This window comes from Bubalus kerabau, chromosome X, assembly GCF_029407905.1.
Source record: "Bubalus kerabau isolate K-KA32 ecotype Philippines breed swamp buffalo chromosome X, PCC_UOA_SB_1v2, whole genome shotgun sequence".
NCBI lineage: Eukaryota > Metazoa > Chordata > Mammalia > Artiodactyla > Bovidae > Bubalus > Bubalus kerabau.
This window is the reverse complement of record NC_073647.1, coordinates 159,792,465-159,812,775: the sequence shown is the minus strand read 5'-3', so window position 1 is coordinate 159,812,775 and position 20,311 is coordinate 159,792,465. Positions and strand designations below refer to the sequence as shown.

The window sequence follows — 20,311 nt, the reverse complement described above, 5'->3', positions numbered from 1 at the left end:
TTTAGGATGGACTGTGCCTTATATATATATATTAAAAAAAAATATATATATATATATATGTTGTATTATATATATGTGTATGTGTGTGTGTTTGTGTGTGTGTTGTAACACACACACACACTTAGGGCTGATTCTTGTTGTTCTATTGCAGAAACCAACACGACACTGCAAGGCGATGATCCCCCAATTAAAAATACATTCTTTTTTTTTAAAGGGACAGAAGATGGTTCGTTAGGTTCCTAACCTCACAGAGCACCGCCAGAGACTGCAAAGCCGCCCTTCTCCTTGGCCCTCCACGGAGAATCCTCTAGGGTAAATGCAGCTCCGGTAACTGGCCCAGCGCTGAAGTACCCTGAACTCAGCCGGGGGACCCCCGCCCCCACACCCGCATGCTCTGAGGCCTCGGTCATGAATGTCATCTGACTGCCATGGGCCTCCACACCACATGACTGAGCATCAGGGAGCTGTCAACTCAAATTCCTTCCCTTAAGTATCTCCTTCATTCTGATGGGCAATGAACTCGCCATTTGCACGTGAAGAAATGGTCCATCTGGTCTGCATTAGGGTCGGCTGGCTGCCCTGATTGGGAGGAACTGCACCCTCTGGGCTGTTAATTGTGTGCAGATGGGGCCCGGCCCCCACCGTTGCCGCTTCCAGGGGTCTCGTTCTTGCGAGCTCCCCCAGCCTCCTGAAGACATCCCCGGAGCGGAGGACAGAGATCTGTCCTCAGAGTGGTTTTCATTATGTAAATGACTACCATCTTTCTTTATTGGTTTCAAACAACTTCGTCATCTGAAATGTAAACGATTCCTTTAAAAATGTCAGAACGCTACGGTGTAGCATCCCGCAATATATGGGGTGTTTCTTGAAAGCGTAGCAAGTCTTTTGCTGAAATCTAAGGCACGGAAACCCAACACTTTAAAAAAAAAAAATGTTCAAAACAGACTGATGGAAAAATCGACGAAGGCTGGCAATCGGCAGTTGCAAATCACCCAAGGTGAGTGTTCATAAAAGGACTTGTCACAAGTCCCAGGTGTGCAAACGCACCAAGATACAGAGTTCCAGTGAGTCATTAATTAGTCACTGCATAACGTCTCTCACTTAGCAGCAGCAGCAGCAGCAGCAGCAACGTCTCTCATAAAGACAGCTATACTCAAGGCATCTGGGTTCCTATCACATGAGGGCATGTGGTCACTGTATTCAAAATGCGAGTGATTACTTTGTGAAAAGTGGTCCACCTCGAAAATCCTGAAGTTTACAAATTTCAAATACTGACAGGTTCATGGAAATATTAAAGCAGTGGCGTCATCAGCCCTTTTTGAAAAGAAACAAACTGATAACGCGATTGATTCCAGGTTAGCACCCGCTAAAGATGAGCCCTGGGTCACAGCCACCTGTAAAACTGAAGGCCACGGCTACCTGGCATTTTTCTGTCTGGAAAACAAGTTCAGCGTTTCTCTTTCCCTGCCCAAACTAACCGCCGCAGCTGGGCGTCAGGAACGTGAAAAGTGAAAGTTAAGGTCGCTCAGTAGTGTCCGACTGCGACCCTGTGGTCTATACGGTCCGTGCAATTCTCCAGGCCAGAATACTGCAGTGGGTAGCCTTTCCCTTCTCCAGGGGATCTTCCCGACCCAGGGATGGAACCCAGGTCTTCGCATTGCAGGCAGATTTCTTTACCAGCTGAGCCATAGGGGAAGTCCAAGAATACTGGAGTGGGTAACCTATCTCTTCTCCAAGGGGATCTTCCAGGCCCAGGAATTGAACCAGGGTCTTCTTCATTGCAGGCAGATTCTTTACCAACTGAGCTATCAGGGGAGCCATGGGCATCAAGAGAGGCAGTAAATTAAGAAAGCAAGACCTTTAGACAGAGGACAGTTCAACAAAGCTGTTAAGTAAACCAGAACTAAACTAGGGTGCAATCAAAAGAGAACCCCAACAAATGAGAGCTTGTGAGTCACTCGCAGAAGGTCAGCTTGTGAACATCCCACAGCCTCACAAAGGCGCATGTTTCAGAAACAGCACTCAAGGGCCTGGTTCACCCAGCGTAACACTGTCAAGTCTTCGAGACTTGTAACAGCCTTACTTGAAGGGTGAAGGAAATCCTCACTGCTGTTTTTTCCTTCGTGTCAATCCCCAATACCAGCCTGCAGAGGTAACATGAGGCGTCAACCAAGGACAGTTCTCACAGCACTACCCCAAGTTACATGCTCCAGGGTAACGGGTCACTCTGTGGACCATCTTTTCAAAACATACCGTGTTTCTAAAAAGTCAAGTTTCCGGCGTACAAAGCCTCTGAAGTTACGAGGTCAGCCCGCATCTCCTACACACATGGACTGCACAGAAAGGATATATGTGTTTCCATGAATTTTTATAATTTTTCCTTAGCCCCATAAGAGAGAAAGAGGAAAAAAATTAGGGCAGTGGTTGGCCCATATCAGTTAATGGCAAAAGTTTCAAAAGTGAGTGGTCCACTTAAACAGCAGTGTGCACGCGTGACCACCTCGATGAGTTCACTGCTGGGCCGGGCAGAGGCTGTGTGCTTCGGTTCTGAATGTCAGTGCCGAATAAGGGTCATCATCATCAATGTCAGGCAATCCTCATAACTCCTAGTTCAGTTCAGTTCCGTTCAGTCGCTCAGTCGTGTCCAACTCTTTGCGACCCCATGAACTGCAGCACGCCAGGCCTCCCTGTCGATCACCAACCCCCGGAGTTCCTAACCGATGGTCAATATTCACCGAGCGAACAGGGATCCATACTTGTAGACTGAGCTGACACTTTAGAACTCAAACTGGGGAAGACATTAAGAAAATGCTTTGTGGGCTTTGCCTGGAGGCTCAGTGGTGAAGAATCTGCCCGGCAGTCTAGGAGGCACAGATTCGATCCCTGGTCCCGGAAGATTCCCACGTGCCAGGCAGCAATTGAGCCCATGCACCACAGCAAGAGTGACCATTGCAATTAAGAGAGTAGCCCTCACTGCGGCAACTAGAGAAAGCCTGGCAAAGTGACAAAGACCCAGTACAGTCAAAAAATAAAGTTATAAACAAAGAAAAATGCTCTTTGGGATTCCCTATGAGATTGACACTTCAGTAAGTTAACAATGAACAAACAAAAATTGAAGAACTTACACGTCTGTTCAGGAGTATCTGATTCTTCACGTGTGTGTGTGTGTGTGTGTGTGGTAGTTGCTCAGTTGTGTCTGACTCTTTGTGACCCCATGGACTGTAGCCCACCAGGCTCCTCTGTCCATGGGATTCTCCAGGCAAGGATACTGGAGTTAGTTTCCATGCCCTTCTCCAGGGGATCTTCCCAACTCAGGGATTGAACCTGGGTCTCCTGCATTGCAGGTAGATTCTTCACTGTCTACGCCATCAGGGAAGCCCTTCATAAGGTATATACTTCATGTCTCATTTAAATACTGAAAGTAGAAATTGTTAGTCGTTCAGTCATGTCCGACTCTGCGACCCCATGGACTGTAGCCCTCCAGGCTCCTCTGTCCATGGGATTGTCCTGGCAAGAATACTGGAGTGGGCAGTCATTCCTACAACTCCAGAAATTAGCTAAAAATTACGTTCAGAGGAAAAAAGCTCCATGTTCTTTTTAGCCTAAAACGACTGCTTAATTAGTGATGGTATTAGATTTAACCTAAGTGATCCAGATATATCTTTTAAACGACCTATAATATAATAATACAGGGGTGCCCAAAGACAGCTTGAGGTTGAGGGCCCTCTTACAGTAGCTGGATAGTCACAATAGAGATGACTGGACAGCTGGCACGTGGGATTAGACCCAGGGGCGTGTCTGATGTCAACCACCAGATCACCCCAGACAGGCCTGCAACCTCAGCCTTGGCGCTGCTGGACTAACAGTGGGACTGGTCCAGCTCAACCCGAGATGGAGCGTGTTCTTTCTGAGGAAAAAGTCTGCACTTTAGGACCACTGTTCTGTATCCCACATATGTGTGCTAATATACAATACTTGGGCTTTCCTGATAGCTCAGTTGATAAAGAATCTGCCTGCAATGCAGGAGACCCCGGTTCAATTCCTGGGTCGGGAAGATCCACTGGAGAACAGAGAGGCTACCCACTCTAGTATTCTTGGGCTTACCTGGTGGCTCAGCTGGTAAGGAATCCGCCTGCAATGCGGGAAACCTGGGTTCCATCCCTGGGTTGGGAAGATCCCCTGGAGAAGGGCATGGCAACCCAGTCCAGTATTCTTGCCTGGAGAATCCCATGGATGGAGGAGCCTGGCGGGCAGCAGTCACAAAAGAGCTGGACACGATTTAGTGAGTAAAACAATAACGGCAACATACATGGGCCACGTCTTTATCCCTTCATCTACTGACGGACATTCAGGTCGCTTCCATGCCCCAGTTATTGTAAACAGTGCTGCATTGAGCACTGGGGTACATGTGCCATTTCAAATTATGCTTTTCTCAAGGTATAAGCCCAGTGGTGGGACTGCTGGATCATATCAATGCATGTGTGCAGAGTCTAGAAAAAATGGTACACAGGAACCTGTGTGCAGAGCGGGAAGAGAGACTCGGACATAGAGAAAGAACTTGTGGACGTCACATGGGAAGGGGAGTGTGGGGTGACCAGAGAGAGTACCACTGACATATACACTGACATATATACATGACCGTGTGTAACACAGATAGTTAGTGGGAAGCTGGTGTACAGCGCAGGGAACTCAGCTCGGTGCTCTGTGATGACCTGGAGGGGTGGGAAGTTTAAGAAGGAGGAGATATGTGTACAGATATATGCTTCAGAGAGAAGGGAAAATCTCTCTATGTGTACTTAGATTCCCCCCCCCCCAAATAATCCTCTATCATCCTTATGCTCATTATGCCCAAATCACTGCCAAGTCAACAGAGCCTGTTTATGGTCTTGATGGTTAGCTCTCTGAATGCCCTCTCTCCACAAACATCCAAGTCCAGAGTTACTGGTAGCAGAGAGGTGACTTCAGCCCTGGAAAAAAACGCATCGTGTGAAGGTTAAAGTGCAAGCGTCTTGGGACTTCCCTGGTGGTTCCATTGGTGGAGAATCCGGTTTGCAGTCAGCCCAGGGGGTTGCAGGTTCAGTCCCTGGTCGGGGAACTAAGATCCCGCATCCAGTGGATGAACTAAGAAGCCCGTATGTTCTACAAGTACTGGGCCCGGGCGCCTCAACGAGAGAGACCCGGGTCCCACAAACTATACAGAGCCCCCGCAAACTCTGGAGACCACACGCCACAGCAAGGGAGAACCCACATACTGCGATAAAGAGCCTGCGTGCTGCAACTAAAGATCCTGCATGCCACTAACTAAGACGGGACACACCCGTAAATAAGTAAATATTAAAAAAATAAATTGTGGGTATCTTTTAATTGTTAACTATTTATGCTGGCCCTCTCTGGAATATTCCCCTTATTCTCGGTGAACCAGGCATACTTGAAATTCACAGCGACTCTTCACTGCTTTCACACAAAAAGCGTAATTTATAGCGCCTTTTTTAACCACCTTACTTTTAACACAAAAAGGTTTTGCAAATGGGTTTTCAACAATCCTCCTAATAGCATCGTATTTTTAAGGTAAATGCAAATAGTTAAAATAGCAAATGATCTCTAATAACAGAAAAGGTTTCCTAAGAGTAGACTGTTAAAACCTTAAGTGGTGTGAGATTTTGGCAGAAGTCATTCTTTGTGGTTTATAATAAAAAGCGTGGAAATAATAAAACTCAGATCCATTAAAGAAATGTCAGTCTGTTAAGAAAGAGAAAACAGCAATTATTTTGAATTTGAGACAGTAACTGTGCCAGGTTTCCAAGGACCTTAGGGTGAGAAAAATGGAAAATGAGATGGATTATATAGACTTCAGATAAGAATGTTTCCAACAGGAAGCTGGTGGAATGCGGTGCAGCTATGTGGCTTCTGGGACACCTGAGTTGTTATAAGTGTTACAGTGGACTTCTGAAAATGTAAGTGAGGACTTGGGGAAACGCTCAGCAAGCGCTGAATTCAAAACCAGCCATGCAACAGTATCAGCTTGATGTGTGACAGTCAAAGTGAGAAAGCAAGAGTGATTTCTCTTTCTGCTTGTAATGCATAATGCCAAGTAATTCTGTTTTTCTCTTCAAATCACACTCCAAAAAGTAACCAAATGCTACGTCTCTTTGAGTATACTTTGATGGCATCCAAAACCTGTGCATAACACAATAGCATCTGTTTGGCATGAAAGAAGTTGGTCACGTTTGCACAAAGAGTCAACTAACACTTAGCATACAGGAGTCAAGTGCCCTAGAAACTGCCTGTGAAGGCAAAGTGTTACGTCAGCTAAATTGTTTGACAAGCCTCATCCCGGTCTTTTGGAAGAGGGCAATCTTAGCATCTAGGATCTCAAGTGAAAGTGAAAGTCACTCAGTCATGTCCGACTCTTTGTGACCCCATGGACTATGCAGTCCTTGGAATTCTCTAGGCCAGAATACCGAAGTCGGTTGCCTTTCCCTTCTCCCAGGGATCTTCCCGACCCTGGGATCAAACCCAGGTCTCCAGCATTGCAGGTGGATTTTTTACCAGCTGAGCCACCAGGGAAGCCCAGGATCTCAAGATATTATTCAAAATACTGAAAGTCCCTGCAAACACCCTTCTTTTTTTTTTTTCCCCTAACTTTAATTTTTAAATTTTGTATAAGCCAATTAACATTTTTATTTTGTATAGGCCAATTTATTTTGGGGTATAGGTCAATTAATTTTTGTCATCATTTCAGGTGGACAGTAAAGGGACTCAGCCATACATACACATGTATCCTTTCTTACCCAAACTCCCCTCCCATCCAGGCTGCCACATGACATTGAGCAGAGTTCCCTGTGCTGGACAGCAGGTCCTTGCTGGTTCTCCATGTTAAACACAGCAGTGTGTCCATGTCCTTCCCAAACTCCCTAACTGTCCCTTACCCCATTCTTCCTCCCTAGCAACCATAAGTTCGTCGTCTAATTCTGTGAGTCTGTTTCTGTTTAGTAAGTTCATCTGTATCATTTTTAGATTCCACATATAAGGAATGTCATAGGGCATTTCTCCTTCTACGTCTGACTTACTTCCGTCAGTAGGACACTCTTCTAGCAAACACACCTCTGTTCTTGGATAACGCAAACAGAAAAACCACAATACTCAGCATGCATTATGGAGTGCCACCCCTAGCCTATTTTCCAAAGTTTTAAACACATTTACTCCTAGGAAGCCAGTAGGGCCTCAGTGGTTTACTCACTTTTGAGAAAAACACACCATAAAATCCCTGAATTGATGATGGCCTTCCTACATGGTCAATTTCGGCAGGATTCATACAACATAGCCATTTTTTTTTAAGACTTTATTTTATGTGGACCATTTTGAAAGTAATCATTGAATTTGTTACACCATTGCTTCTGCTTTCTGTTTTGGCTTTTTTCACCACGAGTTGAATGTTAGCTCCTAGCTGCTGCTGCTGCTGCTAAGTCGCTTTAGTCGTGTCCGGCTCTGTGCGACCCCATCGACGGCAGCCCACCAGGCTCCCCCGTCCCTGGGATTCTCCAGGCAAGAACACCGGAGTGGGTTGCCGTCTCCTTCTCCAATGCATGAAAGTGAAAAGTGAAAGTGAAGTCGCTTAGTCGTGTCTGACTCCTAGCGACCCCATGGACTGCAGCCCACCAGGCTCCTCCATCCATGGGATTTGCCAGGCAAGAGTACTGGAGTGGGGTGCCATTGCCTTCTCCAGTTAGCTCCTAGACCAGGGATCAAACCTACACGCACTCCATTGGAAGGTGAAGTCTTGAACTACTGGACAGCCAGGGAAGTCCTGATAATAACTTTAACCGGAGTATAATAATTTTTATCATATATATATTATATTTACATATTTTATTATATATATTTATATATAAAATGTTTTATTACATTTATTTTATTATATACTTCATTATTTTATTATATTTATAAATATTTATTATGTTTTATAATGTTTATTATATTTTAATATGTATTCATTCTATTAAAATATATTTTATTATATGTATTAAATATTAAAACATATTTATTATATGGACATTTTATAATATAATGTTTATTATTATATTTTAATATATAGTCATTCTATTAAAATATATTTTATTATATTAAATATAATATATTTTATTATATTAAATATAATATACTTTATTATATTTATATTTTATGAGTCTTCTCTGACTCTTTGCAACCCCATGGCCTGCAGCCCGCCAGGCTCCTCTGTCCATGGGATTCTCCATGCAATAGTCCTGAAGTGGATTGCCATTTCCTTCTCCAGGGGATCTTCCCAACCCAGGGCTCAAACCCGGGTCTCCCGCACTGTAGAGAGACGCTTTACAGTCTGAGCCACCAGGGAAGCCAGGGGTGAAGGAAGAGTATTATATTTTAATATATATTTATGATATTAAAATATACTTTATTATATTAAATATAATATATTGTATTATAATATACTTGCTTATATTTTACTATATTAAAATACAATATATTTGACTATAATATTTTTATTCTATTCTATTCTATTATTATTATACTCAATGGTTTTATATTGAGTTACAAGGCTGTCCACAGGAAACCAATATTGTAAATCAACCATACTTCAGTAAATACATGGATAAGTGTTCTCATGAATGATTCACTGCACCACAACGTGAGTTCACAAATTTTCAGATGTTTGTGTGACGCAGGGTATTTTTTCCTGCAGCTCCATGTTTCCTGGCCATCGTCACGTCTTTGATGGACACCCTCTCCCACGCGCACACACAAGCCGCTGTGAGGCTGCAGGCCCCTTCACCCCCACTCTGCCCTGCTCCTCACCTTTGTACAGAGTCTTGGGCACCTGGCAGGTATGCCCGCAGCCATTGGAACAGCACTTCTTAACCCCGGAGCACTCGTCGTCTGCGTCGCAGCTTTCCACGCAGGCGGCGGCGAACCCGCTGGCCTTCTCTGGGGAGGGGCAGTCTCCCTGCTTCACCGACAGGATGTACTTGAGGAACTCACAGCTGGTCACGCACTCGTAATTCTTCTTGGGGAACAGAGACTGCGAGAGAACAGAAATCCTTAAATTAAAGACTCATGGGGTCTGATGTCCACAACATCGGAGAGTCCGGTCAAAATTCTGAAGCAACTTCAATGTCCTTCAACAGAGGGATAGATAAAGTGGATGTGGTACATATATGCAATGGAATATTACACTGCCATTAAAAAGAATGAAGTCATGTCATCTGCACCAACATGGATGGACCTAGAGATTGTCATACTGGGTGAGGTGAGTCAGGCACAGATGCAGAATCATTGTATGGCACCCCTTATGTGAAGAATCTAAAAAGAAATGATACAAATGAACTTATGTACAAAACAGTAGATGCCGAGACTTAGACATGAACTTATGGTTGCTGGGTTGGGGGAAGGATGGGGAGAAGGGATAGTTAGGGAGTTTGGGGTGGACATGGACACACTGTTGTATTTCAAAGGAATAACCAACAAGGACCTGCTGGACAGCACAGGGAACTCTGCTCAATACTCTGTAATAACCTTATGGTCACCAGGGGGAAGGATGGGGGAAGGGATAGTCAGGGAGTCTGGAATGGACATGGACACACTGCTGTGTTTAACATGGAGAACCAGCAAGGACCTGCTGGACAGCACAGGGAACTCTGCTCAATCCTCTGTAATAACCTTATGGTTTACAGAGGGGAGGATGAGGGAAGGGATAGTTGGGGAGTTTGGGATGGACATGGACACACTGCTGTATTTAAAATGAATAAGTAACAAAGACCTACTGTACAGCACAGGGAACTCTGCTGTTATGTGTCAGCCTGGATGGGAGAGGCATTTGAAGTAGGATGGATACATGCGTATGTTTGACTGAGCCCCTTTGCTGTCCAACTTGAAGCTATCACAGCATGGTTAATCGACTATACCACAATAGAAAGAAAAAGATTAATAAAAAATAAAAAGAAACTATAGTTACTCCTTTTATAAAAGTGATGATCATCTCATAAAGTATCTTTTGTGTAAACTCCTATTTTCATATACAGAATACATTTTAGAATTTTAAAAGCCATCTCAAGTCCTTTCTGGAAAGAGTGGAATGTAAACAAATTTCATCATCAATACTGTCAAAACGGAAAAAGAGGAGGGATGTACGTATTTGTATCTGCATGTGGGTAGGGAAGGAAAAAAGAATCTTGCTCCATCAGATTTTTCCTTGAATTGTTTACAAAATAAATGTACTTGCTTTCTTTCCCTCTCAGTCATGTCTGACTCTTTGCAACCCCATGGACTGCAGCCCACCAGGCTCCTCTGTCCATGGAATTCTCCAGGTCAGAATACTGGAGTGGGTTGCCATTCCCTCCTCCAGGGGATCTTCCCAACCCAGGGATCGAACCCAGGTCTGCGGCCCTGCAGGCAGATTCTTCACTGTCTGAGCCACCAGGGAAGCCTCAAAGAAATGATATGCTGATTTTCTAAAGAAGTATGAGCCATGAACTGTAACTTTATATTAGACGCAACAGATACACATCAATGACACACACACATCCACAGATTATGGTTAATACATTCTGAGTCCCGACCCTGTAAATTTAAAGTACAAATTTAATGTACATGCCATCAGTACTCTGACAAATACCAGGGGGAAATTTCACACTCTTTAATACAAAACGTGGAACACTGGAAGGACTGGGTGGAAAAAGTTCAGTCCCAAGGTTTGAATTCAAATTGTAGACGTCAATAAAATTGATGGTTAATAATTACATATAGAGTCGGACATGACTGTTAGCGACTGAACAGCGACAACAGTCATGTATAAAATTTGAAAATAATATATGATCTGACTGGATTAAAATCGCATCTCAACTCAAGAACTATCCAGGTAAGACAGAAAAAAGGCCACATTTCAATACTGAAGTAGCATAAATCTGTATCTAATTAAAAAAAAACAAAAACCTTGTAAAACATTTTATCAGTTCTTAAGGCTTTTCTCGCTTAGTTTCACAGCTCACTGTTCTCTTACTTTCGAGATCTGTTTTACTTCACTGGCTTTTGAAAAAGTTCTAAATTCCAGTCCAAATCTAAGGAATTGAGGAAGCGTGCTAAAGGATCGGGAACAATTGTAGAGTGTTGGCCAACTTTCCTCTTTCAGCAAAGTGTATAGATTACATGGGTTGAAAGAAAGCCCTAAAGTTACCCAAATCGCTGGCCCCTGCAGCACAGGCTGAGCTTTGCAAGCAGAAATGATTTTATTCAAGCTGGCAAGTGTTTACTGCTGGCTAAGTTAGCAATCACAGGGACTTAAGTGTGTATTACGGTGTAATCAAATCAACTGAGTGCAAACTTGTTCACATATGAAAACGAGGTGTAACTTGGAATCAGAAAACAAAGAAAGAGCTCTCTGTCCACGTGACTCTAATCACCCACGTGCCAACCACCATGCCCTTGAACCGAGACAGAAAAACAGACATGCTGTCTCCTCCTGTGGCTAGTTTACTCGCCAAGCTAACAGGTCAAAGTTAAAAACAAACACAGTGATAGAGACAGATCTGGAACGTTTGTTCCCACTGAGAGCAAAAGCAGAATGACCATGAAGTGAAAGTGTTAGTCGCTCAATCCCGACCGACTCTTCACGACTCCATGGACTGCAGCCCACCAGGCTCCTCTGTCCATTGGGATTCTCCAGGCAAGAACACTAGAGTGGGTTGTCATTTCCTTCCCCATGGACTCTAGCCCACCAGACTTCTCTGTCCATGGGGATTATCCAAGCAAGAATCCTGGAGTTGGTTGCTACGCTCTCCTCCAGGGGATCTTCCCGACCCAGGGATCGAACCTGCATCTCTTACATCTTCTGCATCGGCGGGCAGGTTCTTTATGATCTGAGCCACTACAGAAGCCCTAACACAAGGGGATAACAGGACTATTTGCTAATTAGTGAGTTAAATCTCTATAGTTACTATGTGAACTATTGTTCCATCAGTTGCTTCAGAGTGTAGTTGCTGTGAGAAACCCTTAACAACATTCCTTTAAAAAAAAAAAATATGAAAACAACATTTTGAGTGTGTCATCTAAATTCAAGTTTATGGTCTTCTCAGTCTTTTTATTTAATTCTCTTTGATTCATCTGTGTATGTTAGCCGCTCAGTCGAGTCTGACTCTTTAAAACCCCATGGACTGTAGGCAGCCAAGGCTCCTCTGTCCATGGGGTTCTCCAGGCAGGAATACAGGAGTGGCTTGTCATTCCCTTCTCCAAATGACTATAATTTGTACAATAATTTGGATCTTCCAGTGGATGTGAGGGTTGTTCCATACAATTAAATACATCTCCTTTTTGTGAGGGTTTCACAAACATGATTTTGCAGAAGGGTGATTATTTTGAGGTCCATGGAAAGAAGTTGGGAAAGTTCCTGTCTGCGCTGGAGTTTTCTAGACTGGTCCCTGAGCTTGTCATGTTGCAGATGAGATGATGAGAATTACAAGAGACTGTGCATACAGACAAACGGGCAATGCTGTGCAGAGTGGGTCACACCAGATACTCAACAGGACTGGACCCACGGATGTCTCTTTTGTTTCCCCACTGCTACAGATTTCCTGTGTAACATTTCCAGATTCTTCTGTTATTCTGACCAAAATGCTACAGAGGCCAGAGCAAGAGTAGCTTCCCCAGTGATATGACCACCCACAAGTCTCCAACGTGCCCCCCCAGGAGGCCCAGCCCTGAGACCTCTAAGGAGGGAACTGGGCCCCCTTGGAACTTCTAAGAAACCATGTGTAGTCTTTGAACTTACATGAAGACCGTCTCACACATCCGTGGATTTAGTAACCTTTCAGAGGCGTTCTACTTAATGGTTCCACTATTTATATGCACTGGAGGCAAATTTTGACATTCTCTGTCAATTATCTTGGATAATGCTCTTGGATTCGCTTGAAAAATATTATTGGTCTGAATGCAAAGGAGAGAACATTGGGCATCTGTGCAAGAGGTCTCTTCCCACGTCTTTCATCATCACTTAGTAAGAACTGACGAGTTCAGTGGAATAAGGACAAAAAATGCTTACGGGTGATAGAAAATGACGTAGGAGTGAAGGAAAACGTCTGAGTCGTGTCCAACTCTTTGCGACCCAGTAGAGTGTAGCCAGGCTCCTCTGTCCATGGAATCCTCCAGGCAAGAATACTGCAGTGGGTTGCCATTCCCTTCTCCAGGGGATCTTCCCCACTCAGAGAGCGAACCCAGGTCTCCTGCATGGCAGCCGGATTCTTTACCATCTGAGCCAACAGGGAAGCCCAATACATTCAAAGAAAGGCTCAGAAAAGCAGTGCACTCAGGGGAAATGCAGTTGGATGCAGTGGATTAAGGGGAAAATACTTCTATTTTAATACTCTTTAGAATATTAATTGATTCTTATAAACCTGTCCTACATCCCCATCTCTTAGCTCAGAACTAAAGTTGTTTTCAGTACCCAACCTGCGCAACAAGCTAAGATCAACTTTCTTGTGGCCGATGGTAAAATGAAACCCTAACAACAGCAGCTGATGGTTCTTGGATGCTTTTCAAAAAGACACCATTGTCTTCATTTCAGTGTAAAATGCAAGATGGTGGTCGTGGTGGTGTAGTCGCTAGGTCATGTCCGACTCTTTGCGACCCCATGGGCTATAGCCCGCCAGGCTCCTCTGCCCTTGGGATTACTCCAGGCAAGAATTCTGGAGTGGGTTGCCATTACCGTACATTAAAATAATTAGTGTGGAAATCATGGGACGATGAACACAAACACATCGAATTCAGTAAAATAAGCAAATGGGCAAGAAATCACCTAAATAGGAGGTCTCAGTTTCTCCCTGATTCCCTTGTAGCTCAAATGGTAAAGACTGCTGGCGATGCAGGAGACCAGGGTTCGATCCATGGGTCGGGAAGTTCCTCTGGAGAAGGAAATGGGAACCCACTCCAGTATTCTGGCCTAGAGAATCCCATGGACGGAGGAGCCAGGCGGGCTACATTCTGTGGGGTCGCAAAGAGCTGGACACGACAGACCGACTAACACACATACACACACAGTTTCTCCCTAGAAAACTCTGCATTTGGTATTTGGCCAAGTTCACCAGAATTGCACATTTGCCAGATCTTAAGTACACAGCTTTTGCAGAGAGCAAGGGGCCAAAGGGTTCTCTCCTCGCTCCAGCCAACACACACACACACACACACAGGTGGCTTCAGCGTGGGCCCCCTGAAATGAGTTCTCCACCGTCACCACCGCCATCTCCCCACGTCCTCACCAATGATGAGCTGATGGACCTTCCACGGCGGGTCAACCTCTGACAACTGCTGAGGGTCTCCCAGACCCTCATCCCCACTTATGTGCCTCCCCAGGCCCCACAAGCAGGATTATTTTCACTTGGCAGATGAGACCCTCAGGTAGGCTGCAATTTACCCCAAATCGCACACAAGGAAGTGTCTGGGGGGGCCAAGCTTTATCTCAGGGGTGCTCCGTATCTCAGGGTGAAATTAAAAGATGACTAAGGCAGGGGCCCTAAACATGCTTCCCTGCTAGGATTATCTGGGGGTTTCCAACACTCCGGAAATACCAAGGACAAGAGCAGAGAGGGAAAATGCACATATGTACGCACACATAAATATGCATGTGTCTATATACACACACACATACACAGATGCATGTACCTCATACATGGGGCTTTCCAGGCGGCATTAATGGTAAAGAATCCACCTTCCAACGCAGGAGCCCTGGGTTACATCCCTGGATGGGAAGACCTCCTAGAGAGAGAAATGGCTACCCACTCCAGTTTTCTTGCCTGGGAAATCCCATGGACGGAGGAGCCTGGCGGGCTGCAGTCCATGGGGTCGCAAAAGAGTTGGATAACGACCGAACACAGGCACACACACGTAAATCATACATATGTAAACCAAAACAGCAGTTATAGTCCAGGAATACTGACAAGAATCAGCAACACTGAGATACAGCTTGCAATACTGAACGTCAACAATAGAAATATAATTTTTCAGGCATGCAGACAGAAAAGGCAAGTTGATTACCATGGGGAAAATAACCTTTCTCTTGGGTTAATTTCTCTCTATCAGATTTAATGTGTGAAGCCAGTAGAAAAATATATAATACTAAATATATATATAATATGTATAATAGTATATAATACTAAAGAATATAAAATAATACTATATGTGCTGCTGCTGCTGCTAAGTCACTTCAGTCGTGTCTGACTCTGTTTGACCCCATAGAAGGCAGCCCACCAGGCTCCCCTGTCCCTGGGATTCTCCAGGCAAGAACACTGGAGTGGGTTGTCATTTCCTTCTCCAATGCATGAAAATTGAAACGTGAAAGTGAAGTCGCTCAGTCATGTCCGACTCTTAGCGACCCCATGGACTGCAGCCCACCAGGCTCCTCTGTCCATGGGATTTTCCAGGCAAGAGTACTGGAGTGGGGTGCCATTGCCTTCTCCGACTATATATACTATATAATATCAAATATATATAAATACTAAAGAATATTAAAAATAAATTAGCTCAATTGTTATTTAAATATACATGTGACAGAAATATTCTCAAAGACATAAAGACTCGGAGGATATAACACTCATGAGTCTTTTTTGCCAAACTATGCAATGGTAAAATTCAGCTGTTCCACAATTAACAGAAATAAAGAGTAGACTGGCTAGCACAGCACCCCTCCAAAAAAAGCATATACATACATGTGTATATGTAGGGCTTCCCAGATGGTTCTAATGGCAAATACCCGCCGGCCAATGTAGGAGACTGAAGAGACACAGGTTCAATCTCTGGGTTGGGAAGATCCCCTGGAGGAGGGCCTGGCAACCCACTCCAGTATTCTTACCTGGAGAATTCCATGGACAGAGGAGCCTGGTGGGCTACAGTCCACGGGGTCTCAAAGAATCAGACACGACTGAAGTGACTTAGTATGCACATATATATTATGTGAGAAAACAAGTTTGTGCAAATCAATTTGGACTTCAGGTATAACAGAAGGCAGAATCTGTCATGAATAATCTCAAAGAAAATGGTGTCTTTTAAAAGACACCCAGACAGGATCAAATTTAGAAAGCCAGAAATACAAAAATTAGCATAAAAGAATTACTAATCATTTTCTTATCCGCGTATATGGGAAACTAAAATGGAAACATTGAAGACAGGAGGAGAACGGGACGACAGAGGATGAGATGGCTGGATGGCATCACCGACTCAACGGACATGAGTTTGAGCAAGCTCCGGGAGTTGGTGATGGACAGGGAGGCCTGGTGTGCTGCGGTCCATGGGGTCGCAAAGAGTCGGACATGACTGAGCGACTGAACTGAACTGAAAATGGAAAAAAGTATGAATGACAGTTTAAAAAAAGAGAGAGAGAACATGATATAATAAAAACTATAAATAAAAAAGTATGTCTTTAAAACTTTGGTGGCTTAGAAGGAATGGGGCAAGAAACCTTGAACTTAATTTTAGGACCCCTGTACTCAGGGCTGTGATGGATGGACTGCAGTAGGAAGATCCAGAGCAAAACAGGCAGAAGGAAAGGGCCCGTGGGGAGAAGTCCAGAGGAAACGAGGTGGAGGGTCTTGCATTGGAGCCACAGAGGATGCACTCAGTCCGTCCAGCCACGAGTTCTAACAGCATGTGTGGAATGCCGTCATCCAGAGAAGTTCTGGGGGCAGACCTGAGTTCTTCTGGGAGGCTGGTCACTGAGGTTCCTTCTGCCCAGCATGGACCAGAATCCAGACTCCCAGAAGGGAACAGGGGCCAACAGTTTAGGAACGGCGAGCCCCTCTTATCAGTGAGGGGTGGGTGGGAAGGACCCCCTCCAATTCTTAAGTTTCCAGAAGCCTGCCAAGGGTCAATCTTTTAAGCAGGAATTTCTAAAGACGGTTTTGCTATGGTTAACGCCTCTGTGCAGGTAATCATGGCTATTTCCAGATGGTAGTTGTTGTTGAGTTGCCCAGTTGTGTCTGACTCTTTGCAACCCCACTGACTGCAGGATGCCAGACTTCCCTGTTCATCACCAACTCCTGGAGTTTGCTCAAACTCATGTCCATTGTGTCAGTGATGCCATCCAATCATCTCATCCCCTGTCGTCCCCTTCTTCTCCTGCCCTCAATCGTTCCCAGCATCAGGGTCTTTTCAAATGAGTTGGTTCTTCCCATCAGGTGGGCAAAGTATTGAAGTTTCAGCTTCAGCTCATTCCCTCCAGTGACTATTCAGGGTTGATTTCCTTTAGGATGGACTGGTTGGATCTCCTTGCTGTCCAAGGGACTCTCAAGAGTCTTCTCCAAAACCACAGTTCAAAAGAATCAACTCTTAGGCGCTCAGTTTTCTTTAGAGTCCAACTCTCACAACCATCCATGACTACTGGAAAAACCACAGCTTTGACTAGAATGGACCTTGCCAGCAAAGTAATACATTGTCTAGGTTTGAGAATTTGGAATGAAGGTTAAGTTTCAGTCTGTCGTGCAGTTTGTTTTACTAGTGTTTCAATGCTCATATACAATTTCTATAAAAAATAAATACATTAACCTGTTGAGGCGAAACAACCCAAACTGCCAGCTGCATCTTTCAAAGAAGGCATCTAATGACTAAGTATTCGTGAAATTGGAAAATGCATTCTCAATTCAAACATTTCTAACCTGGGCTTGGAAATGCAATTATGAGTTGCTTGGAAACTCAGTTATATATCCTAACGCATTAAATGTGATGACCATTAACTTGCTTCCCAGGCAAACTGTAGACGGTGGCCGTGAATGCTATCAAGTTAGGAGAAAATCAAAAACACGTATTTTAAGAACGCCACTTTCCTGCTACCATTCTGATAAAAAGTGTACGATCCTTACACTTTACCGAAGCCGTTCTGATAATGGCCCCCAGGTTGCACAGGGCTGTGTTCCCTGAGAGCTCACACACATGAGGTGACCCCAGAAATGACCGAAAGTGCACGCCTGGAGGTGGGCTCGGGTCCATAGGGCCCGGCCAGATGTTGACAGGTGCTTCTGAGGTGAGGAGAAAGAGATCAGAGTTTGAGGAGGCTGGGACTTCCCTGGTGGCACAGTGGATAAAAATCACTGCCTGCCAATGTCGGGGACAAAGGTTCAATTCCCGGTCTGGGAAGATTTCCACATGCTGCAGAGCAACTAAGCCCAAGCACCACAACTAATTGAGCCCACACTCCAGAGCTCCTGAGCTGCAACTCTCAAGCCTGAGTGTTGCAGTTACTGAAGAAATGTGTGCTTAGCGCCCATGCTTGGCAACAAGGGAAGCCACCACGATGAGAAACGTTGTCCACCAAAACTAGGGAGTAGCTCCTGCTGGCTGCAAGGAGAGCAGTTCAGTTCAGTTCAGTTCAGTCACTCTTTCCCAGCATCAGGGTCTTTTCAAATGAGTCAGTTCTTCACATCAGATGGCCAAAGCATTGGAGCTGAAGTTTCAGCTTCAGCGTTAGTCCTTCCAATGAACACTCAGGACTGATCTCCTTTAGGATGGACTGGTTGGTTCTCCTGGCAGTCCAAGGGACTCTCAAGCGTCTTCTCCACCATCGCAGTTCAAAAGCATCGATTCTTCAGTGCTCAGCTTTCTTTAAGAGTCCAACTCTCACATCCATACATGACCACTGGAAAAACCATAGCCTTGACTAGACGGACCTTTGTTGCAAGTAGAGCAAAGCCTGTGCAAATCAATGAAGGCTCAGCCTAGCCAAAATGAAAGTTTGAGGAGGCTGAAATGCGTAGGTCCTGTGAGCAAAAAAATCAGGAAGGATGGAAATGGACAAAGAAACCCAGAGAGGTGTGAGAGACCCCTCCCGGGGTTGGGCTGAATACGGCTTTTTGAATGTGCACGTGGTGAAAGCTCACAAGAACGGCAGAAAGCACCAGAAGAGAAAGTACCAGGGCAAAGCACGCCTGGACTTCCAAGGAGCCTAGCACCTCCCATTCCAGCCATCAGAGCACAGAGGATACAGAATACATAGGGCATTGGGCAGAGTCCTAAGAGATACTGCTCAGTGGCTTATTCATGTCTGACTCTCTGCAACCTCATGGCCTGTAGCCTGCCAGGCTCCCCTGTCCATGGGATTGTCCAGGCATGCATACTGGAGTTCAGTGCCATTTCCTTCTCTAATCACCTTAGTAACAGGGACACATGAGCCCCGGACTAAAGGCTGCTCTGACTCTGTGCTAAGAAAGTTTAAAAGCTAGTCTCTGCAGAAGAAACTGATGTCAAGTAACTATCTCCATGCCAGAAGAGTCTGTTTTTTACAGAAATACAGCAGAATTGAGAACACAAAAAAGTGACATCTAGTCAAAAATCAGCTGGCATGCAAAGAAGCAGGAAATTATGACATGCAACCAAAAGGGAAATAGAGAATCTAAAGGTGATGTCGCTGGCAGAAAAAGACATGTGACAGGATATTATAAATATGCTCTGCATACCTTAGGAATATACAAGAAAACATGGACACAGAGAAAAGAGAAACAGAAGATGCAAGAAAGACCTGCATGAGACTTGCAGAAGCAAAGATGAAAACAAAAACAATATACCAGATAGGATTTTTAAAGTGTCAGACATTGTAGAAGAAAAAATTCCTTGATGGGAACTTGAAGTCACAACGATGAAAATTATCAAAATGAAGCAGAGAGTAGGGGTGGGTGGGGAAATGAACACCACCAACAACAAAAACAAGATCAGAGAATCTCTGATGAGAAGACCACATAAGTCTATCATATATATAATCAGGTCGCCAGAAGATAGGACATGGAGGATGTTAAAAAAAAAAAAAAACTTGATGAAAATTATAAGCCTACAATTAGAAGAATCTTACTCACCCCAAGCAGAAGACATATAAAGGCTACCCCATCAAGGTATACCATAACCATATTATGATCAGACACAGAAAAAAAAAAAAAAAAGAACTGAAAAGCAGACAGCGAGAGGGCTTCCTTGGTCCAGTGGTTAAGAATCTGTCTTGCAACGCCGGGGACACAGGTTCTATCCCTGGTCGGGGAACTAAGATCCCACGTGCCTTGAGACAACTAAGCCTGTGTAGAGCTAGACAGGTCGCATGCCTCAACTACCTACCCAGTGCTCCAAAATGAAGGCCCAGCACAGGCAAAAGAAAAAAAAAAAAAAGAAGGAAAACTGCAAGAACAAATACATCACCTCAAGTTTAAAAAAAAAAAAAGCAGGCAGAGAAATAAAAAGATACTTTATATACAGCTTTAAAAAAAAAAGCAAGTCAGAAAATTTTCAGAAAATATTCAAAACTAAAGTCAATGAAGAGCTA

The 20,311-nt window shown here is 44.4% G+C and overlaps 1 protein-coding gene across 1 annotated transcript in view; it reads right to left on the bottom strand.

Annotated features, from left to right (window-relative positions):
* Window positions 1-20,311, bottom strand: part of ANOS1 (anosmin 1) — a 206,732-nt gene that overhangs the window by 58,342 nt on the left and 128,079 nt on the right. Inside the window, exon 4 of the mRNA XM_055563812.1 lies at window positions 8,833-9,055. Within this exon, the coding sequence (XP_055419787.1) occupies window positions 8,833-9,055 (223 nt within the window). The remainder of the gene's footprint in view (window positions 1-8,832; window positions 9,056-20,311) is intronic.